General features: G+C 33.1%; 2 protein-coding genes across 2 annotated transcripts; both read right to left on the bottom strand.

The window, feature by feature from the left end:
* Positions 1-4,967: 4,967 nt before the first annotated feature.
* LOC133303365 (uncharacterized) lies at positions 4,968-7,461 on the bottom strand. The gene is made up of 6 exons (XM_061503269.1): positions 7,296-7,461; positions 6,985-7,133; positions 6,671-6,865; positions 5,736-5,837; positions 5,126-5,494; positions 4,968-5,009 (listed from the first exon to the last, which is right to left on the bottom strand). Exons 1-6 carry the CDS (start codon positions 7,459-7,461, stop codon positions 4,968-4,970), a joined length of 1,023 nt encoding a protein of 340 aa, XP_061359253.1.
* Positions 7,462-7,870: 409 nt separating this feature from the next.
* On the bottom strand, positions 7,871-15,916 carry LOC133303366 (uncharacterized). The gene is made up of 7 exons (XM_061503270.1): positions 15,831-15,916; positions 14,637-14,742; positions 13,804-14,073; positions 9,233-11,505; positions 8,826-9,134; positions 8,641-8,737; positions 7,871-8,566 (listed from the first exon to the last, which is right to left on the bottom strand). Exons 1-7 carry the CDS (start codon positions 15,914-15,916, stop codon positions 7,871-7,873), a joined length of 3,837 nt encoding a protein of 1,278 aa, XP_061359254.1.
* Between the last annotated feature and the right edge of the window lie 1,234 nt (positions 15,917-17,150).

Here is a 17,150-nt window from a genome sequence, read left to right on the forward strand (position 1 = left end):
GTGACGATAGCATTGTGGTAGTGATGGGTGGAGGTGGTGGTATGATGGTAGATGTAGAGAGTGATTGAGAGAGATAAGTGTTTCTCATTTTGTGCCCGGGAACAAAAAAACAGAAATTTTTTGATTCTTTTTTCTGTTTCCCGACACAAAAATTAAACCGGTTCATCCCGGGAACAAAAAAATAAACCGGTTTTACCAAACGAGTTTTCTATCCATTTCTGTTCTCGGTAACAGAAATTAAAAAAGAATTGATTCCGGGAAGGTTGTCATGCACACCCTTGTCTATCTCTATTACTCTCCACTACCACTATTATCTCAACACGACCACCACTACCATTGTCGTCGTACCACCAATGTCGTTGTCACCACCACCACCACGATTCCACTGCCACCATCACCGCCACCTCCACCCATCGCCACATCACCACCACCTCCACCCATCGCCACATCATCACCACCATATCACCACAACCACCACCACGCCACCACTATCGTCGCCATTACCACCACCACCACCACCGCCACTATAGCTGCAGCCATTGCCATCACCATCGTCGCAGCCACTGCCGTCACCGCCATTTCATTACCACCACAGCCTCCTCCACAATCACCACAGCCACTGTCGTCACCACCACCACCACTACTGCCACCGCCACCACCACTATTGCTGCAGCCACTGCCATCACCATCACCACCTTGCCACCGCCGTCACTGCCACCACCATCATCGTAGCTACTGCCGTCACCACCACCACCAACTACCACCATCGTCGTCGCAGCCACCGCCACCACCACCATGTCATTACCACTACTGCCACCGCCACCATCATCACCACCACCACCATACCACCGCCACCGCCACCACCACAATCGTTGCAGCCACTGCCGTTACCACCACCATCATTACCACCGCCACCAACTACCACCACCGTTGTCGCAGTCATTGTTGTCTCCAGCACCACCATGTCATTAGCACAACCGCTGTCGTTGACACCACCATCATCGCAGTCACTGTCGTCACCACTACCACCATGCCACCATCGTCGCAGCCACTGTCGTCACCACCACCACTATTACCACAGCCACCGCCACCAACTACCCCCATCGTCGTCGCAGTCACTGCTGTCTCCACCACCACCACCACTATCACTGCCGTCGTCGCCCCCGCCACATTACCACCACCACACCGCCACTGCCGCCGCCACCACCACACTATATGGAAAAGAAAGTGTAATATGAAAATTTTTTATGCTTAACATAAATTATATTTTATTATATTATTTGTTATGTTATCAAACACAATTCTCATTCTCGGAATAAAAATAGAACATGTTATCAAACACATTTTTTTTCTCAGAAACTGTTCTAAGGCACAGAAATAGAAAAGAATTGTTTCTTTTCAGAAACAGTGCCAGGGAACAGAATGGTTGCCATGCACACCCTAATAACTTTGGATCTAAATTATTCTCCTAATTCCATATACTAAAAAAAAAAAAAAAAAAACAAATTATTCTCCAAACTAATCTTCCTAGCAACTATATAAAGTAAGTATTAAATATTTTTTTGTATTCCTAAAACATTGAATGCTTCATGTTTTTATTTTACACAATTACTTTATTAAGTATTAAAAGGATTATTAAATGATGAATTCAAATTCCTCTATTAAAGGCATAATTTAAATTACTTATTAAAGTAGAAAATGATAAATAATTTTTTATTTTCCAATATTTAAAATATTTTTATTTTTATTTATATTAACTTTAGATTCTCATTAATTATTCTCTTAATTAATCTTCCTACTTTTAAATAAAGTATTAAACAATTTTTATTCATAGAATATTGAATGCTTTATTTTTATTTAATGCAGTTACTTTATTAATTATTAGAATGGTTATTATGAGGATAAAAATCCTCCTAAATGATCATTTTAGTTACTAAATTAAAATATTAAAGATTTCCAAAAAAAATTAAAAAATTAAATATTTTTTATATTTTCAAATATTTAATATATTAATATTTATTTAATACTTTCTCTATTAAATATTCGAAAGATATTTTAAAAAATATACCATTATTCTTTCATTTAATATTTTTAACTTTTAAATCCTTATTAATTATCAACATTTGTTAGCAAATTTTAAAAAAAAAAATACAATAGTTTGATCTTATGACCTCATATGAACTACTCAAACTCCTTATCATTAGACTAATTCTAGTTATTTAAATTTAAAATATTTTAAAATCTGTAGTAAATGACACATTAATGTTTCATTTTATTTTATTTATTACTAGAGAATAATCATTAAATTTAGGGAATAGAGGAGAAAAGGAAAAATGGGGGGAGGCTTTAAATTTATTATTTCTTTTCTTTTTTGTTGATAAAATGGTCTTTCACATATTTAAATATCCTTTCGAATTATCAAAACATTTAACCATAAACCCATTTTAATGATTCAATAAACTTATTTTTTAATTATTTGAGATTTTTGAAGAATAATTAGAATAAATTAAAGACTATCATATTACTTTTCGAAGCCCCTCCTTTACACTTCTCCTTCATTCATTTTTATGAATAATTTTAAGTTGCTTTTAATTTAGAAAATTTTAAACTTCCGAACAAGAAGACAAAACTTATTATTTAATAACTCACTTTCCTTTTAGTCCTTCTCCTATTATTTTCTCTTGATTTCTTTCTCCCTCTACACCCAAACTTCCAAAGTGACATAATTTAAGTTATTATGCACTTTTTTTTTTAATAAAGTTGGGTTTGTTTTTTCTAAAGTTACTTTAGATAACTTTATCTAATGTTCACCGAAACGACGTCGTGCGAAAATCATGGTATTTTTATAATTTTAATTTATTTCAGGGTTATAATAGTCTTTATCATTCTAGTTTTTTTATATTTCAATCCTGAACATTAGACAAAGTTATCTAAAGTAACATTAGATACTTTTTTCCCAATAAAGTTATTTTGCACTTTTCCAATGTGTTTTTACTTTTATGTAAATTAAAAATCTTTATAAATTTTATTTTCTTAATGCTTATTAGATTTTATTGTGGTTGATTAAGGTAAGGGTAGAGGCATCAAGATCTTATTAAGTCTTAGTTATTTTAGAAAATTTTGATTAGCAAAAAAAGTAAAATTATTAAATTAAAACTAAATTGATGATTAACAAAAGAAAACTAGGGGAAATCACAAGGCGCTGTTTGAAATGTTTTGATTTTTTAGTTTTGAAAATTATTTTATAAAATAGTTTTTAAGAGTTGATTTTTAGAGCTAGAAAAGAAAAAAATCAGTTTGGTAAATTAATTTTGAAAAGAGTTTTAAAAGTTATAAAACATAAAAGCCCGTTTGTTATATGTATTTTAAGAATATGTTTTTACGTAAAAAAACAAAAAAAAATTGTTTGATTGATGTATCTAAACAAATTACGACAAACGAGTGTCGAAACCTGATACATGGAGTAATTTATTATTTACAATTGTGCCATTAATGAGAACAACTTATTCTCCGTCTTTTCATTCTTTTAAAAATAGAAACTCAAAACAAAAACAAAAACACCTATAAGATGTTCTGTAATTTCAAGTCTAAACGTTAAAAAAATAGATACTGTTTTGAGAATATGTTTCAGAAAACACCCTCTGTAAAACAAGTTTTTAATACTTTTGATTTTAAAATTTAAGTTTGTCTTCTAAAACAGTTATCAAACAGCCCCAAAACTCTAGTTTTTTCTTCTTATTGCGGGCACTACCATATCTTTTTAATAGTTTTCTTTATTATCTGTTATTTTATTTTTTTCCTCTTATTTTAATTTTTTCAAAACCTTTTTTAAAATATTTTGACCCGCCTAACTTAAGTAAATAGTTAAATTATTATTTTGTATTTAATTTTCGTGGAAACAACATTCTACTTTGATACTTTAGTATTATTTACATAATTAGAGTATGTATGACAACCATTCTGTATCGCTTTCCCTGCACTGATTCTGAGATTACAGAGTTTTTCCTGATTCTGTGCCTTGGAAGAGTTCCGAGAATCAGAATTATATTTGGTAACGCATTTTCTTATTCCGACTCAAATTTTGAATAAGCGACTCACGGATCTAAAAATGAATGACGATATTTTGGAAAGGCTATGACCTAAAAATCTTTTGTATTCCACCACTACAAAAAAATATGCATATAGTGGGGGTCATATGTACAAATAGTGGGGGCCTTAAACCTTCACATACTACATTTGTAGCATTCAACCAACACGCTGGTATGACGTTCGCCACAACATATGTTGTAGCATTTTTTATGCAGCCGCTGGCATGACCTCCAGTATTTGTTGAAGAAATTTGTGGGGGTTATTGACCCCCAAAATATGTTGCATGTTCTGACATTTGTAAACCTCTACAAAATGTTGCATGTTCTGGCATTTATAAACCTCTACAATATGCTTCATTTTCTGACGTTTTCTAATCCCCACAAGTTTCATTTTTTGGCATTTTTTGAACCCCCCCTCCCCCCAAAAAAAAACACTATCTGTGTGCTATTTTGGTTGTAGTTCCCCCATAATTTTATAGTTGTTGGCATGCATTGAATCTGGTTAATAATTTAAACTTTGCCCCCTCGTGTTTATAACCATCTAAAAGATGATTCCATATGTCTCTAATGCATGCATAGATACATGTAAATGGAACACGTATGTCAACAAACGTGACAGAGAGTTTAAAAAAACTAGAAAACTAATTAGTTAGTTAAGAAAGCTAGGACAATTGAATATTTGTTGGTCACAATTGCCATATAGTAAACAGGTATTTTGTAATTGTACACATTCGAACAGACATAACGTTTATCATCTCAAAAAAACTAGAACGCATAAAGGTCATTACCATGTAAACAATAGTAGGAAAGTTACAATTATCCTAAACCAAAATACACAATACATCCATCTTAAAGCTCCACAATCCACAATATATAGTGTCAACTCATGCGTGGTGTTGGGCCAGCTTCACTTCCTTCATTCTGTCAAAGAACAATTTACTGTACTCTTTTAGAATGCTACAGCGAATAAAGCACTTAACTCAAGAACTTGTATTATATAGAGTTCAATATTAATTAATAACCATATAAATCATTACCATTGGAGTAGAAGCCATGCCCAACAATGCATCCAACTCTAGAGGAATTCTTCCTTCTTTCATTTGTATATAAGCAAGCATTACAGTCTGTAATGTCTTGACAGTTTCCTCTGAAGCTGTTAACTTGGTCTTCAAGGTAATAACTTCTTCTTTCAATTTAGAACTTTCAGCTGAATTCATGCTTGAGAAAGTGGAGCCAATAGGATTAAATCGTCCAGTGGTGAGTCCAAAGGCAATACTAGGAAGGCCACCTAGGCCTAAACCACGTACGCGACCAGAGTGCTCTGGTCCTAAAACTTTTGCAACCGCATCATTTGTTGAAATTTCAATAGAATTAGTGCTCTGACTTAATTCTTCATGAATCTGCTCCTGTACATGTTCAATATTTGTGAGTCTAACATAAAAATGAACTATTTTGGAGACACCTGAGACACTATTTTGGAAATGCTACTGTCTATAATAGTGCCTTATTATATGAAAACAAGTAATAGTTATTATTGCAAATTTTATGCACCACACCACAAATATATATAGATAGACTCACTAGCAATACTACTTAACAATGATGATGCAGATCCAAAATAGTGATACAGACATTAATGTAACTCACCACTATAGCCTTTGTTTCCTCATTGGCATATGATCCGTCTTTTCTCTTATGAGTAGCAATATATAGTTCCCCTCGGCTTACAGGTCGTCCAATTTCTTCTTCCTAGAATATATATGACTCACATAAGTCTAAATGTAAAATGTATAAGACCTAATAAGGGAGAACACAATTAATTTACCATCTCATGTCGTCTCCGAGACAAAAGTTTGGACCCCCCAGTATGTGGAATTGTTTGTTTTTTTCTGATTTCAGCATTCTTTTGACATAACTCCTACGAAATGAACAAGGAATTAACAAAAATAATAATAATAAATTACAACATATTTGGTTTCATAAATGAAGAGAACAATAGAGTGAAATTTTTATCTTTTTTGCAGGCCACTATGTTTCACAACTTATTGTTGAAACAAAGACCAAGTTCAATCTCAAGGGGATAACTGTGAGTACAGAAGGGCAATTTTGAATAATTAAAATATAAGAAACCATTTAGTTTATTCGAAAAGTATAACTGGTTCGTGTGTTGATAATTGCAGATGGAGAATCCACTTCTGGAATTCAATACTGATTTCAACTCCAAAGCTGAGTTCCTTTGGTCCCACAGACTCATAGCAGATGAAACTTACAAAGTCTTTGCTAGAGCATGCAACTATTCCACAATATTTAGGACACAAATTCTAAATAAGAATCTTACTGGAGTTTGTGCAAAAGTAAACAAAAAATTTAGGAAGAACTATTTACCTTTTTTTTAAGAACAATAAATTTCTGATTTTACTATTAAAAAAAATTCTTTTGAGAAAATTTGAATAAGTACATTTTTATCACAGAATAACTATTTTTAGGAAGAACAATCGAAACCTTTTTTTTAAGAACATAAAGACAAATGCATTTACCTTTAATAAATTAAATTACAAGCAACCAATATTTAATAAATTTACCTTATAACTTGGTGTCAAATGATAGTCAACAAATGACGACCATTGGTCTTGAGGAACACTAGTAGGGACATCATCAATTAATTGGTCTCTGGAAAATTTTGAGTCATAAGTTGAATGCCATAATTTTGACTTGCCATTTCTATACCTTCTCGCCATGGTAAGTAGACAATAACGCTTAGCAATTTCTTCTGAAGTCTGAAAAAGAAATAGATTCTTCACAAAAATAATAATCAGTCCATACTCGAGTAGAAGTGCCTAACCCAAAAATCCAAAAGTTAAAATGATGAAATTAAAAATTTGGTGCATGCATATACCTTCAGAGTGTTAAAGCAAGTTGTCTTGTATGATTTATGTACTTTATCCCATCTTTCATAGCTAATAGGAACATTTTTGCAATCATTGACAATACGCCCACATGCTCCAGAAAGCAGTACTTCTGCTTTTCCATAAGCTTGCATTTTGTCTATCAAATTGCACTATTATACGTTGACCATCACTCATCTCAAACACACCTGATACTGTCAATTGAATTCTCTTTTCATTTCCTTCTTCATCTATTAAAAGACATATAAGTTAGCTCATATGATAATATAATAATCAAAAATTTCCTAAGCAAAAATATTACCTATAGCCTGTACAGTCCATGTCCTACTAGATTCACGCCCGGCATGTGAAGGACGATTTGGGACATGTGGTTGTTCCGAAGGAATTGATGATGCTATATGCTCCTCAGGCATATTGGAACTTGATGATGCAGCATAAAACTTTGTGCGTTTTCCTTTAGGAGGCATGACTAAACTATACACTGTCCAATTCTAACACAATGGTTTTAAATAGAATAAATTATAACAATAAACAGTGATGCAGACATTAGAAACCCAGAAGTCAAAAGAGATTATACTATATAGGTGATGTGTCTAGTTATCAAACAGACAAGCAGACCATGAGTTTTATTTAGCATAAAATTCAAGGTGATCAAAAACTACTTTTCTAAAAGAAAAAAACATAACATAGATGTTGACAGGTAGATAATTCTGTATTTGATAGAATGACTAACATCTTTTGCTTTCATCAAAAATTGAAAAAAAATAAGAGCTACAATTCTATATCAAAACTATGGAATTACTAATACTAAAAAAACATCTTGAGTGGTACTAACAGCAGACACCATATAACAAGCTAATAAAGCTATAAATTGAATCACTCGGACATTTCATCTCCATAAAGTTGATTTTCAACATGGCTTATATGAGTGAATTCACCATCTACATCCTCCCTAGCCAATGCTATTGTGTCAGCTTCATTTGGAAATATATTGCTTAAGTCTTGCTCTTGGTATGGCTCGGTCTCACATATAACATCTTCTATATCTTCTCCCATATCATATAAATCCCTTGGCGTCATGTGCACAACAACACTCCAACCTTGATTTACCTCATCATCTACATAATACACCAATCGTGCTTGTGAAGCTTCTATATAAGGGTCATGCTCTTCACGTTCACCCGTGTGAATACATTGAGAAAAGTTCACTGAAGTAAATTCCCATGCATCCTTTCTAATTCCACGGTCACGTGTGGTATCTGCCCATTTACACTTAAATAGGATAACTTTGAAAAAACCATAATAGTTGAGCTCTATTATGTCCATCAACTTCTCATAGTAAGGCAAATCTGCTCTACTCAAATTTGGATCAGCACTACTTGCAACACATGATGTGTTTGAAGTTAGAAAAACTCCACTATTCTGAGTTTTCAAACTTGCTTCTCGAGCTATAGTTCTAAACTTGAACCCATTGATATTATATGTAGTATATCTTCGTGCCTGTAGCATCGAACCCCTTGCTAAAAACTTTATTTCTTCTGGCACTGAATTTATAAAGTCGGGATTCATAACCTAAAGTAAAATAAATTATTTTAGGCTCAAAAGTAAAATTAAATTTTTTCAAGAAAAATTAGAATTTAATTCACCCTTTGAGGAAACCAATTTGCAAATTCTTTAGTGACGATCTTTTCTATCTCTCTAGCTGAAGGTCTTCGACTCCTTGTCCTCCTCTTTGTGAGTGCTCTAAATTCACTTCAAAAAAATATTGCCATGTTAATATTTCATCGCAATATTCTCACCTTTAACACATGAAAGGTGTCAAAATACTTACTCAACATATGGAGTGACTACTGGACAATTTAGTAGCAAATATCGATGTGCTTGTATTTTCTCTAATGGAGTAAGAGTGAAAGTTGATGAACTTCCCATCGATCTGCCTAATTGAGGATAGATGGAGGATATTTGAGACGTTTCAGTACTATTTGGACGATCATCAACACGTCGACCTCTATTCATCCTTGACTCAACTTCTTCATATTGTGAATATAAATTTAGGGTCTCCTCTGCTAAATAAGCTTCACTTATAGAACCTTCAGGTTGTGCCTTATTTCGTACAAAGGACTTAAAATGTCCTAGTGCCCTATGATCGTAAAAATAATATTATAATTAAGACATTTATTTAATATTTTTTACCTCAAAAAAATAGTAATCGAGTTGAACATAGTAAAAAATATGTACCTCTCAATTGGATACATCCAGCGATAATACACTGGCCCTCCCAACTTCACTTCTTGAACAAGATGGCAAGTTAAATGGACCATCACTGTGAAGAACGATGGGGGTAAAAGGATTTCCAAATGGCAAAGAGTTAGCACAATTCTATGTTGCAACTTATCAAGGTCTGAGATATTCAATCTTTTAAAACATAATTCTTTGAAAAAAGCTGATAACTCTACCAACACTGTAGTCACTGCATCAGGCAAAACATTACGTATAGCTATTGGAAGCAAATGTTGCAAGATGATATGACAATCATGACTCTTCAAGCCAGATATCTTAGAGTTTTTGTCATCAATGCAACGAGATATGTTACTTGAGTAACCATCTGGCATCTTTGTGTTCTTCAATGTAGTGAGAAATATCTTTCTTTGTTCTCCTGTCATTGTAAACAATAAGGGAAGAAATTTTCCGTTTTCAAGTGGCCAAAGATCTTGTTTTATGCCCATATGCTTTAGATCTTTGCGAGCTTCATGATGATCTTTTGATTTATCATCTTTTATCAATGTATATAACACATTGTCACACACATTCTTCTCAATATGCATAACATCTAGATTATGGCGTAAAAGATTATCCTTCCAATAAGGAAGATCAAAGAATATGCTTTTCTTTCTCCATTGTTTTGATCTATCTTCTACACGATCTCGTTTCCTTTTACTATTTGAGTCAAGGTTTCTTCCAAAGGTTATATTGACACCATTAAGTTGTTTTAGAATCTCAAACCCAGATAATAATTTTGGTGGATCCCTTTCTTCAATTGTGTCATCAAAGTGCTTCTTCATCAATCTAAATGTATGACCCTTCTCTAAAAATCGTCGATGACCCATAAAACACCATTTTTTGCTATATTTCAGTCGACAAGGGGTTGTGTCAAAATTACAAGTTGGGCAAGCATAACCAGTATAAATGTTCCACCCAGATAAAGAACCGAGCCCAGGGAAGTCACTAATTGTCCATATAAGAGCTGCTCGCATTCTAAACAATTCATTCATAGAAGAATCATAGGTTTCCATGCCCTCACTCCATAGCTCATTCAACTCCTTGATTAAAGGTTGTAGGAAGACATCTATATTATTCCCAGGCATTCGTTTACCGGGAATGATCATAGAAAGAATTAGGGAAGTTTGCTTCATGCACTCCCAAGGAGGGCGATTGTATGGAATTAGGATCACTGGCCATACGCTGTAGTTATTACTCATGGTTCCATAAGGATTGAAACCATCAGTTGCTAGGCCAAGGCGAACATTTCGAGATTCAGAAGCAAATTCAGGGTGAAGCTGATCAAAACTCTTCCACGCTTCTGCATCTCTTGGATGCCTCAATAATCCATCTGGGTTATTTGCCAAAGCATGCCATCTCATGGATTTTGCTGTTTTAGAACACATGAATAACCTTTTCAACCTTGGTTTCAAAGGAAAGTAACGCAAAACCTTGGCGGGTCGCTTTTTTCTACAAATAGTTGGGTTATCTCCTTTTCCTTTATCTTTTGGCTTCCATCTAGAAGTTTGACAATGTTCGCATGTCTCCAGACTTTCGTTTTCTCCCCAATACAACATGCAATTTTTCGGACAAGCATCTATCTTGGTATAATTAAGACCAAGTTTGTAGATGACCTTTTTTGCCTCATAGAATGAATTCGGAATTTTTGCATATTCGAATGCGTCTCTTAGCAATTCAAGTATCAATGTCATTGCCTTGTCAGTTATGCCACACAAGCACTTTATGTGATACAATCTCAACAAAAAAGACAACTTCGAATATTTTTGACACCCTTCGTACAATTCTTGGTTACCGTCTTTAATCAAATCAGCAACATCTCTTCGCTCTTCATTAGGCATGGTATGTGTGGACCCCAATGATTCAGGTGAAGTGGTATGTTCTGATGCATGTTGTACATTGACACCAAATGCATCATTTATCATGTCAAATACTGGATTTTCATTTTTCAATGGCTCTTGTACTACTTGAGTGTTGTTTGATGTCTCCGTTTCATATGTTTCACCATGCCATATCCAAACCTTATAATTTTTTGGGAATTGCTTGCAAATCAAGTGGTCACGCACTATATCCCTTGTTTCCCATTTATTAAAGCGGCATTTAGGACATGGACACTTTATTGCACCATTGATAGACCGTTTCTCAAATGCAAAATCTAAGAACTTATCTAACCCACATAGATATTCAACTGAATTTCGTGGCATATTAATCCAAGATTTGTCCATTTCTATGACCTGAAAATCTCAAATATGTCATATAATCATTTGAGATTTTTGTTTGTGTAAACACTAAAAAGAAAAAACTAGACAATAATATAAGTTTTGATAGCAACATTGGCAAGTAAAATATCACAACAGAAAATGAATAATCTACATCTTCAGGATGACATAGATTCTTGTACACTTAATTTATGAAATGAGAAAATTTTACATTACCTTGAGTTTGTAATTTGTGTTAGACTCCTTTCTAATAGTTGGCTGCAATTTGACACAGAGTTAGCAATATATAAACGTATTCTTATATCAATATAAAATTATCTTCTTATATGAATTAATATCAAATCTAAATTGTGATCGACCCTACAGATGATCAAGTCACTGATTCGTTGATCTAATAAATTTTTTATCATGTAAACAGAATTTCTAAAAACTGAGTTTTACATAACCAAAAATTATTGAACTTCAACCAGACTGGCCATTAAACTATCAGCATAATAATGTCTAGGATATTTTTAGAAACTACACAACAGGTCAGGTATGATACTAGTAAATACTACCTACTTCTTCATTTACGGCTTTCGATTTATCCATTTAAATCCAAAAATGAAAATTAAAAAAAAAAGTTACAAATTTATGAATTAATTTGATGATAATTTACATAATCGAAGAACTAAATTAATGTAAAAAAAATAAAAGACCAGAACGATAATACTTTACATTATTATTATTATTTAAAAACTAAATGGCTAACATTTTTTTTTAAATGACCAAAGTGATGACTGAAAGGAAAAACCTGAAAAGCTAATATACTGATAACTCAAGCAACTGACCAATAAGGCGGGTACTGTAGTTAGTTAAAGATTAAGTTATGAAAAAATATTTTTCATTTTATTAAATTAAAAAAGGCGAAGGGCAGGGTTATTATTTGAGTTGGGTTAGTTCCTTATAAGTTAGAAAATAAAAAATAGAAACAAAGAAAGCTATAAAAGCTATAGAATTTTAAGGGGTGTCAAGGTGAAGCCAGAATTTTTAGGCTTTTTCAAGTAATTTCTTCACTTCAAAATCTAAGGCTAACAAAAAAGGCATCATCTAAGAAACCTTTAATAAACTTAATTTTTTCTAGAACATATAGTTTGGTTATAAAAAATTTGTTGTTTCAAGTATGAATTGAGTTATATAGCTAATGTCCTCTCCTAGTCTCCTAAACTTGCTTTGATCTTTGGATTTTGTTCAATAGTACTGTGATGGGAATGTAAATAACAAGAAAAAGTTGAAGCAAACTTTACAGAATCTAAAAGAAAGGCTACATAGAATATTTAAGACTCACAGTAGCAGGTTCCAGTAAGCATCCAAAGAGGTTGAATAGATCTCTGCAAAACAAAATAGTATCAAAATATTGGACATGGCAAGACCTTAATGCAGATATAACAAAATCAGAAAGAAAAAGAAAAAAGAAAAGAGAAGCCATGTAATGAGGAAGATAGGTTAATGCAGATATAACAAAATCAGATGTTATATTACTGTCACGCGGATCCTTAGCCCACAAATTGATATTTCTTTCTTTTGACAAGTTGATTATTTTATTAATTGTCACTACTCTAGAGAAGCCGAAAAACTATGGATTATTGGTGGCACTAATGTATAATATTTTTCTTTTCTCAATCAATAAGAACATCAACATTGAAAAAAAAAGGTTTGAACAATCTCAGATTGAATTCATAGCAGTCCACTTACTCAGACTGAAACCTAAAAAAGCTTTGATAAAAAGAATAGAAAAAGAAAAAGAAAGAAAGAAAACAACCCTTAGAAAGTTTCAAAAAAAAAAAAACTCAATTCACCCGATTATCCATGTCAACAAGAAAGCAACAGAGAGACCATCAGTAGATTTTTCTCTCTCGGTAGTTTGTGATTATTTGAGGAATTTCAGTAACAATTTTTTTCAAAAGAACTATATCTGTCAAATATTTTAAAGATCAACAACACAAAACTTTCCTCTAAAAACTAGTTAAAAAGTTAAAAATATCACATAATAACAAGCTAGAGAAAAAAAGGACAATGACTGATTGAGATCACATAAAGCAATAATATTAAGGGTGGAAAGCCAAAATAAATACAAAGCACAATAAAAAGACAGAACCTTAGCTGGATCCACCATTACCTGAATTCTACTATCTCCCTTTCTCCACTTTTTTTCCTTTTCCATCTCATTCAACCTTTTCACACTTTATCTCTCTCACTAAAAAAAAAAACACAACACACACAAATCTTGTTCCTCAAAATCATATTTCCCATTCTCTCCCAACCCTCACTCACTTCAACTTTCAGAGAGAAAGCAAAGCACATAACAAGGAACACAATGTGCAGCTTCTCTACCATTACCAAGCACATAACAAGCAAAGCAAAATCACGCAAAATGAAGCTGTTACAAGCTATTTGCAACCCGAACACATCAAATTCAAACTCATCATAATCCAAAACACCATTTATTAAAAGCAGAGCCACTAAATAAGCATTGGCAACGACAACAATGCTAGCAAGAAATGATTTCAACGGCAGTTTATCAAACTCCAAAGGTATCTTATACTACAATTTCTCCAGTAACAAACATCACAATAAAATCGCCAAAATAATTAACAAAATAAAAATAAATAAACGAGACAAACACAAAGTTGAAGATCTAGAACACAAAAGTTCGTCCATTGGCCAAGTTCTCAAGAGATTTCCAGTTCAAATCGCAAAAGTTTAAACTCGAATTCCATTTCTAGCATTTTCTTTTTTTTTGAATAATACCATTTCTAGCATTTTCTAACCATCCAAATATGGCACCGACTCTATCATTATGCTATAAATTAGAAAATAAATTAACTAAAAAAATAGCAATTAATTTACAAAAAAAAAAAAAATAGCAATTAAACCAAGTAACCATAACTAACTAGTGATTACAGAATACGATAGTGTAGGCTAACACAAATCTTGAACAACAATGAAAAGAAGCATATCCAAAATACAATCCTCTTCTCTCTTTCATGCATGTATCAAATCGGAGAAACTTTACCAATGTGGAACAAAACTTTACAACAATCTATGTAAAGTATATATATATATATATGTGTGTGTGTGTGTGTTCAGGTTGCTGAAAACTTTACCAATGAGCAGAAGACCAAGGTGGAAATGACAACACCAATGGAAGAGAAGCCACCGAAGATTGTGGCGCAAGAAGGATAGAAGAGAGAAGAGGAAAAAAGAACATACCTCTGAGAAAGTACAGAAAATAGAAGATACAATCATCAGAACCTTCAACCACAGTGTAAAGTAGCTGATAGGGTTTGCTATTTAGCTCGCCTTCGAAAAAGTTGAGTCCCCAAAAGCCTTAGCTTATTTTTTTTGAAGAAGTAAAATCATTTAAAGTAATTTAGGATATTTTTGAATAAAATCCTAAAAAAAGTTTTACATTTGTGCAGGTCCAAGAACGCTATATTTTTTTGTAGTGCACAAACTATTTTATTCTTTTCGTACAAAATATAATGGTGGGAAATTGAAAAAAAAAGTAGCTAGAACTGAAACTCAAGTATGTCAGAATGCAGTGTAAATGACAAGCTCGTTTTTCATGCTCCGGGAGCTTGTACCCCCTTCTAAAAATAGGGGGAAAAAAGGATTGAGATGGAAATTTGAAAAAATAAAAGGGTATAAATGGAATTTTTGAAAAAAAAGTAGCTAGAACTGAAACTCAAGTATGTCAGAATGCAGTGTAAATGACAAGCTCGTTTTTCATGCTCCGGGAGCTTGTACCCCCTTCTAAAAATAGGGGAAAAAAAGGATTGAGATGGAAATTTGAAAAAATAAAAGGGTATAAATGGAATTTTTTTTCCTTTTTTTGTAAAGGACCATAAAATAGTGCTGTGCTCCTGGAGCATATTAGAAAAATCCGTAAATGACAGACTTGAGAACGTGAAAAACTGCTTCCAGATGTTAAGGTTTCGATTTTTTTTTGGGATAGGTTATTTTGCCTACTCCCAATTTGCCTACCTTTGCCTACCTCTTTCATTATCGTTCGATTACGATCTCATCCAATGGTCAATATTCGCAATATAAAATAAGTCTTTTTTTCCCTTTCTTTCTCCTCACTTCCTCACACACCATTTCTCTCTCCTTAGCTTTCTCTCTTTCTCGGTGGCCAACCTTACAATACTCTGATCAAAAGAGAACAAAAAAACACATATCATCGAAAATTATCAGGAGCATCAAGAGCCATGGGCACGCCAACACCCACTGCAGCGTTTGTATAAAAGCAGCACCTCACGTTTGGTGCCCTAATTCTCAAATTCCAATTCTCGATTTACCACCAAAAATTGTCACTAGAAGAAAGCAGAAGCAGAGTTTCATTTTCGTTAGCTCTCTTCTCTGCAGTGTAGCTGTTTATCTCCATTGTTACCACATGATTAAGAACTCCCAAAGATCAAGAATACTGTTAAGAAAAGTTTCATCATAAAACAATTGATCACATCGTGCTCTTCCTTATTTAATTCAATTGAAGATCAACTCGCTGCAAACATATACTGTTAAGTAATTACTTGTTGCGAAAAATAAAAATCAGACCACAAATGTGTAGACAAAAATGTGGACGGATGCAGAGGTGCCGATGGAAGATAATATGAATAGGTATAGGTATACTACTATAGCTGCTAATAACAGTACCTAATTAGATGTGAAATTCCTATAATTTCTTTCGTTCCAAACAGGTTTTGATCTTTGGGAAATCGAATTATGGACAGTTGGAATTTTGAGGTTTTGGAGGAAGTGAGGTTTCAAGATTGATGGTTGTCGATGGTATGTGCTTTTTGTTCATTTTTGATCAGAGTATCGTAAATTCCAAAATTGACCGTGGAGGAAGAGAGAAAGCTAAGGAGAGAGAAACTGTGTGTGAGGAAGTGAGGAGGAAGAAAGGGAGAAAAAGACTTATTTTATATTTCAAATATTGACCATTGGATGAGATCGTAATCGAACGGTAATGAAAGGAGTAGGCAAAGGTAGGCAAATTGAGAGTAGGCAAAATAACCTATCCTTTTTTTTTATAGAGAAAACAATGCAAAGCGAATCGGAAAGAAAAAGAGAGAGAGAAAAGAAAATCAAAACCACAGTTAATACAAAGGAGAGAAGAGGGGAAGAGAAAAAAAAACTTATAGAAGGAAGAAGCGTCGAAGGAGGAAAGAGCAAAAAGCGTAATTTTTTTTTCTTTTTGAAAGAAAGTGTTGAGAGTGATGAATGAAAAAAGAAAAAGAAAAATAGAAAAGTGATTCTCTTTCTATGCCCTGGAACAGAGAAGCAAAGACTTTTTGTTTCTTTTCTTTAATAAAACTAATACTTCCCAATTAATCAAGCTTTTATAAAACTAACACTCCCCCATCAATTAAGAAATCGTCAACCACACCACCAATAACTGAATTATCCCTTGACCAAATTGTAAGAAATGTCTTATGTATGTGTGATGAGTGTATATGATTTAATAATTCAATGAAAGGTTGATGAATAATCATTAGTAATGTGATTTTTAGAGAGAGATTTCTTAACTGTTTAGTAGTTATGTTTTCAAATTACAAATATATAAAAATAAAACTCAGTGTCTAGTTGATTATATAACACGAATAGGTAATTTATCCATA

The sequence above is a fragment of the Gastrolobium bilobum genome, unplaced genomic scaffold (assembly GCF_033153095.1).
Source record: "Gastrolobium bilobum isolate Gb01-03AN ecotype WA unplaced genomic scaffold, APGP_CSIRO_Gbil_v1 utg1982, whole genome shotgun sequence".
In the NCBI taxonomy this organism is placed as follows: Eukaryota; Viridiplantae; Streptophyta; class Magnoliopsida; order Fabales; family Fabaceae; genus Gastrolobium; species Gastrolobium bilobum.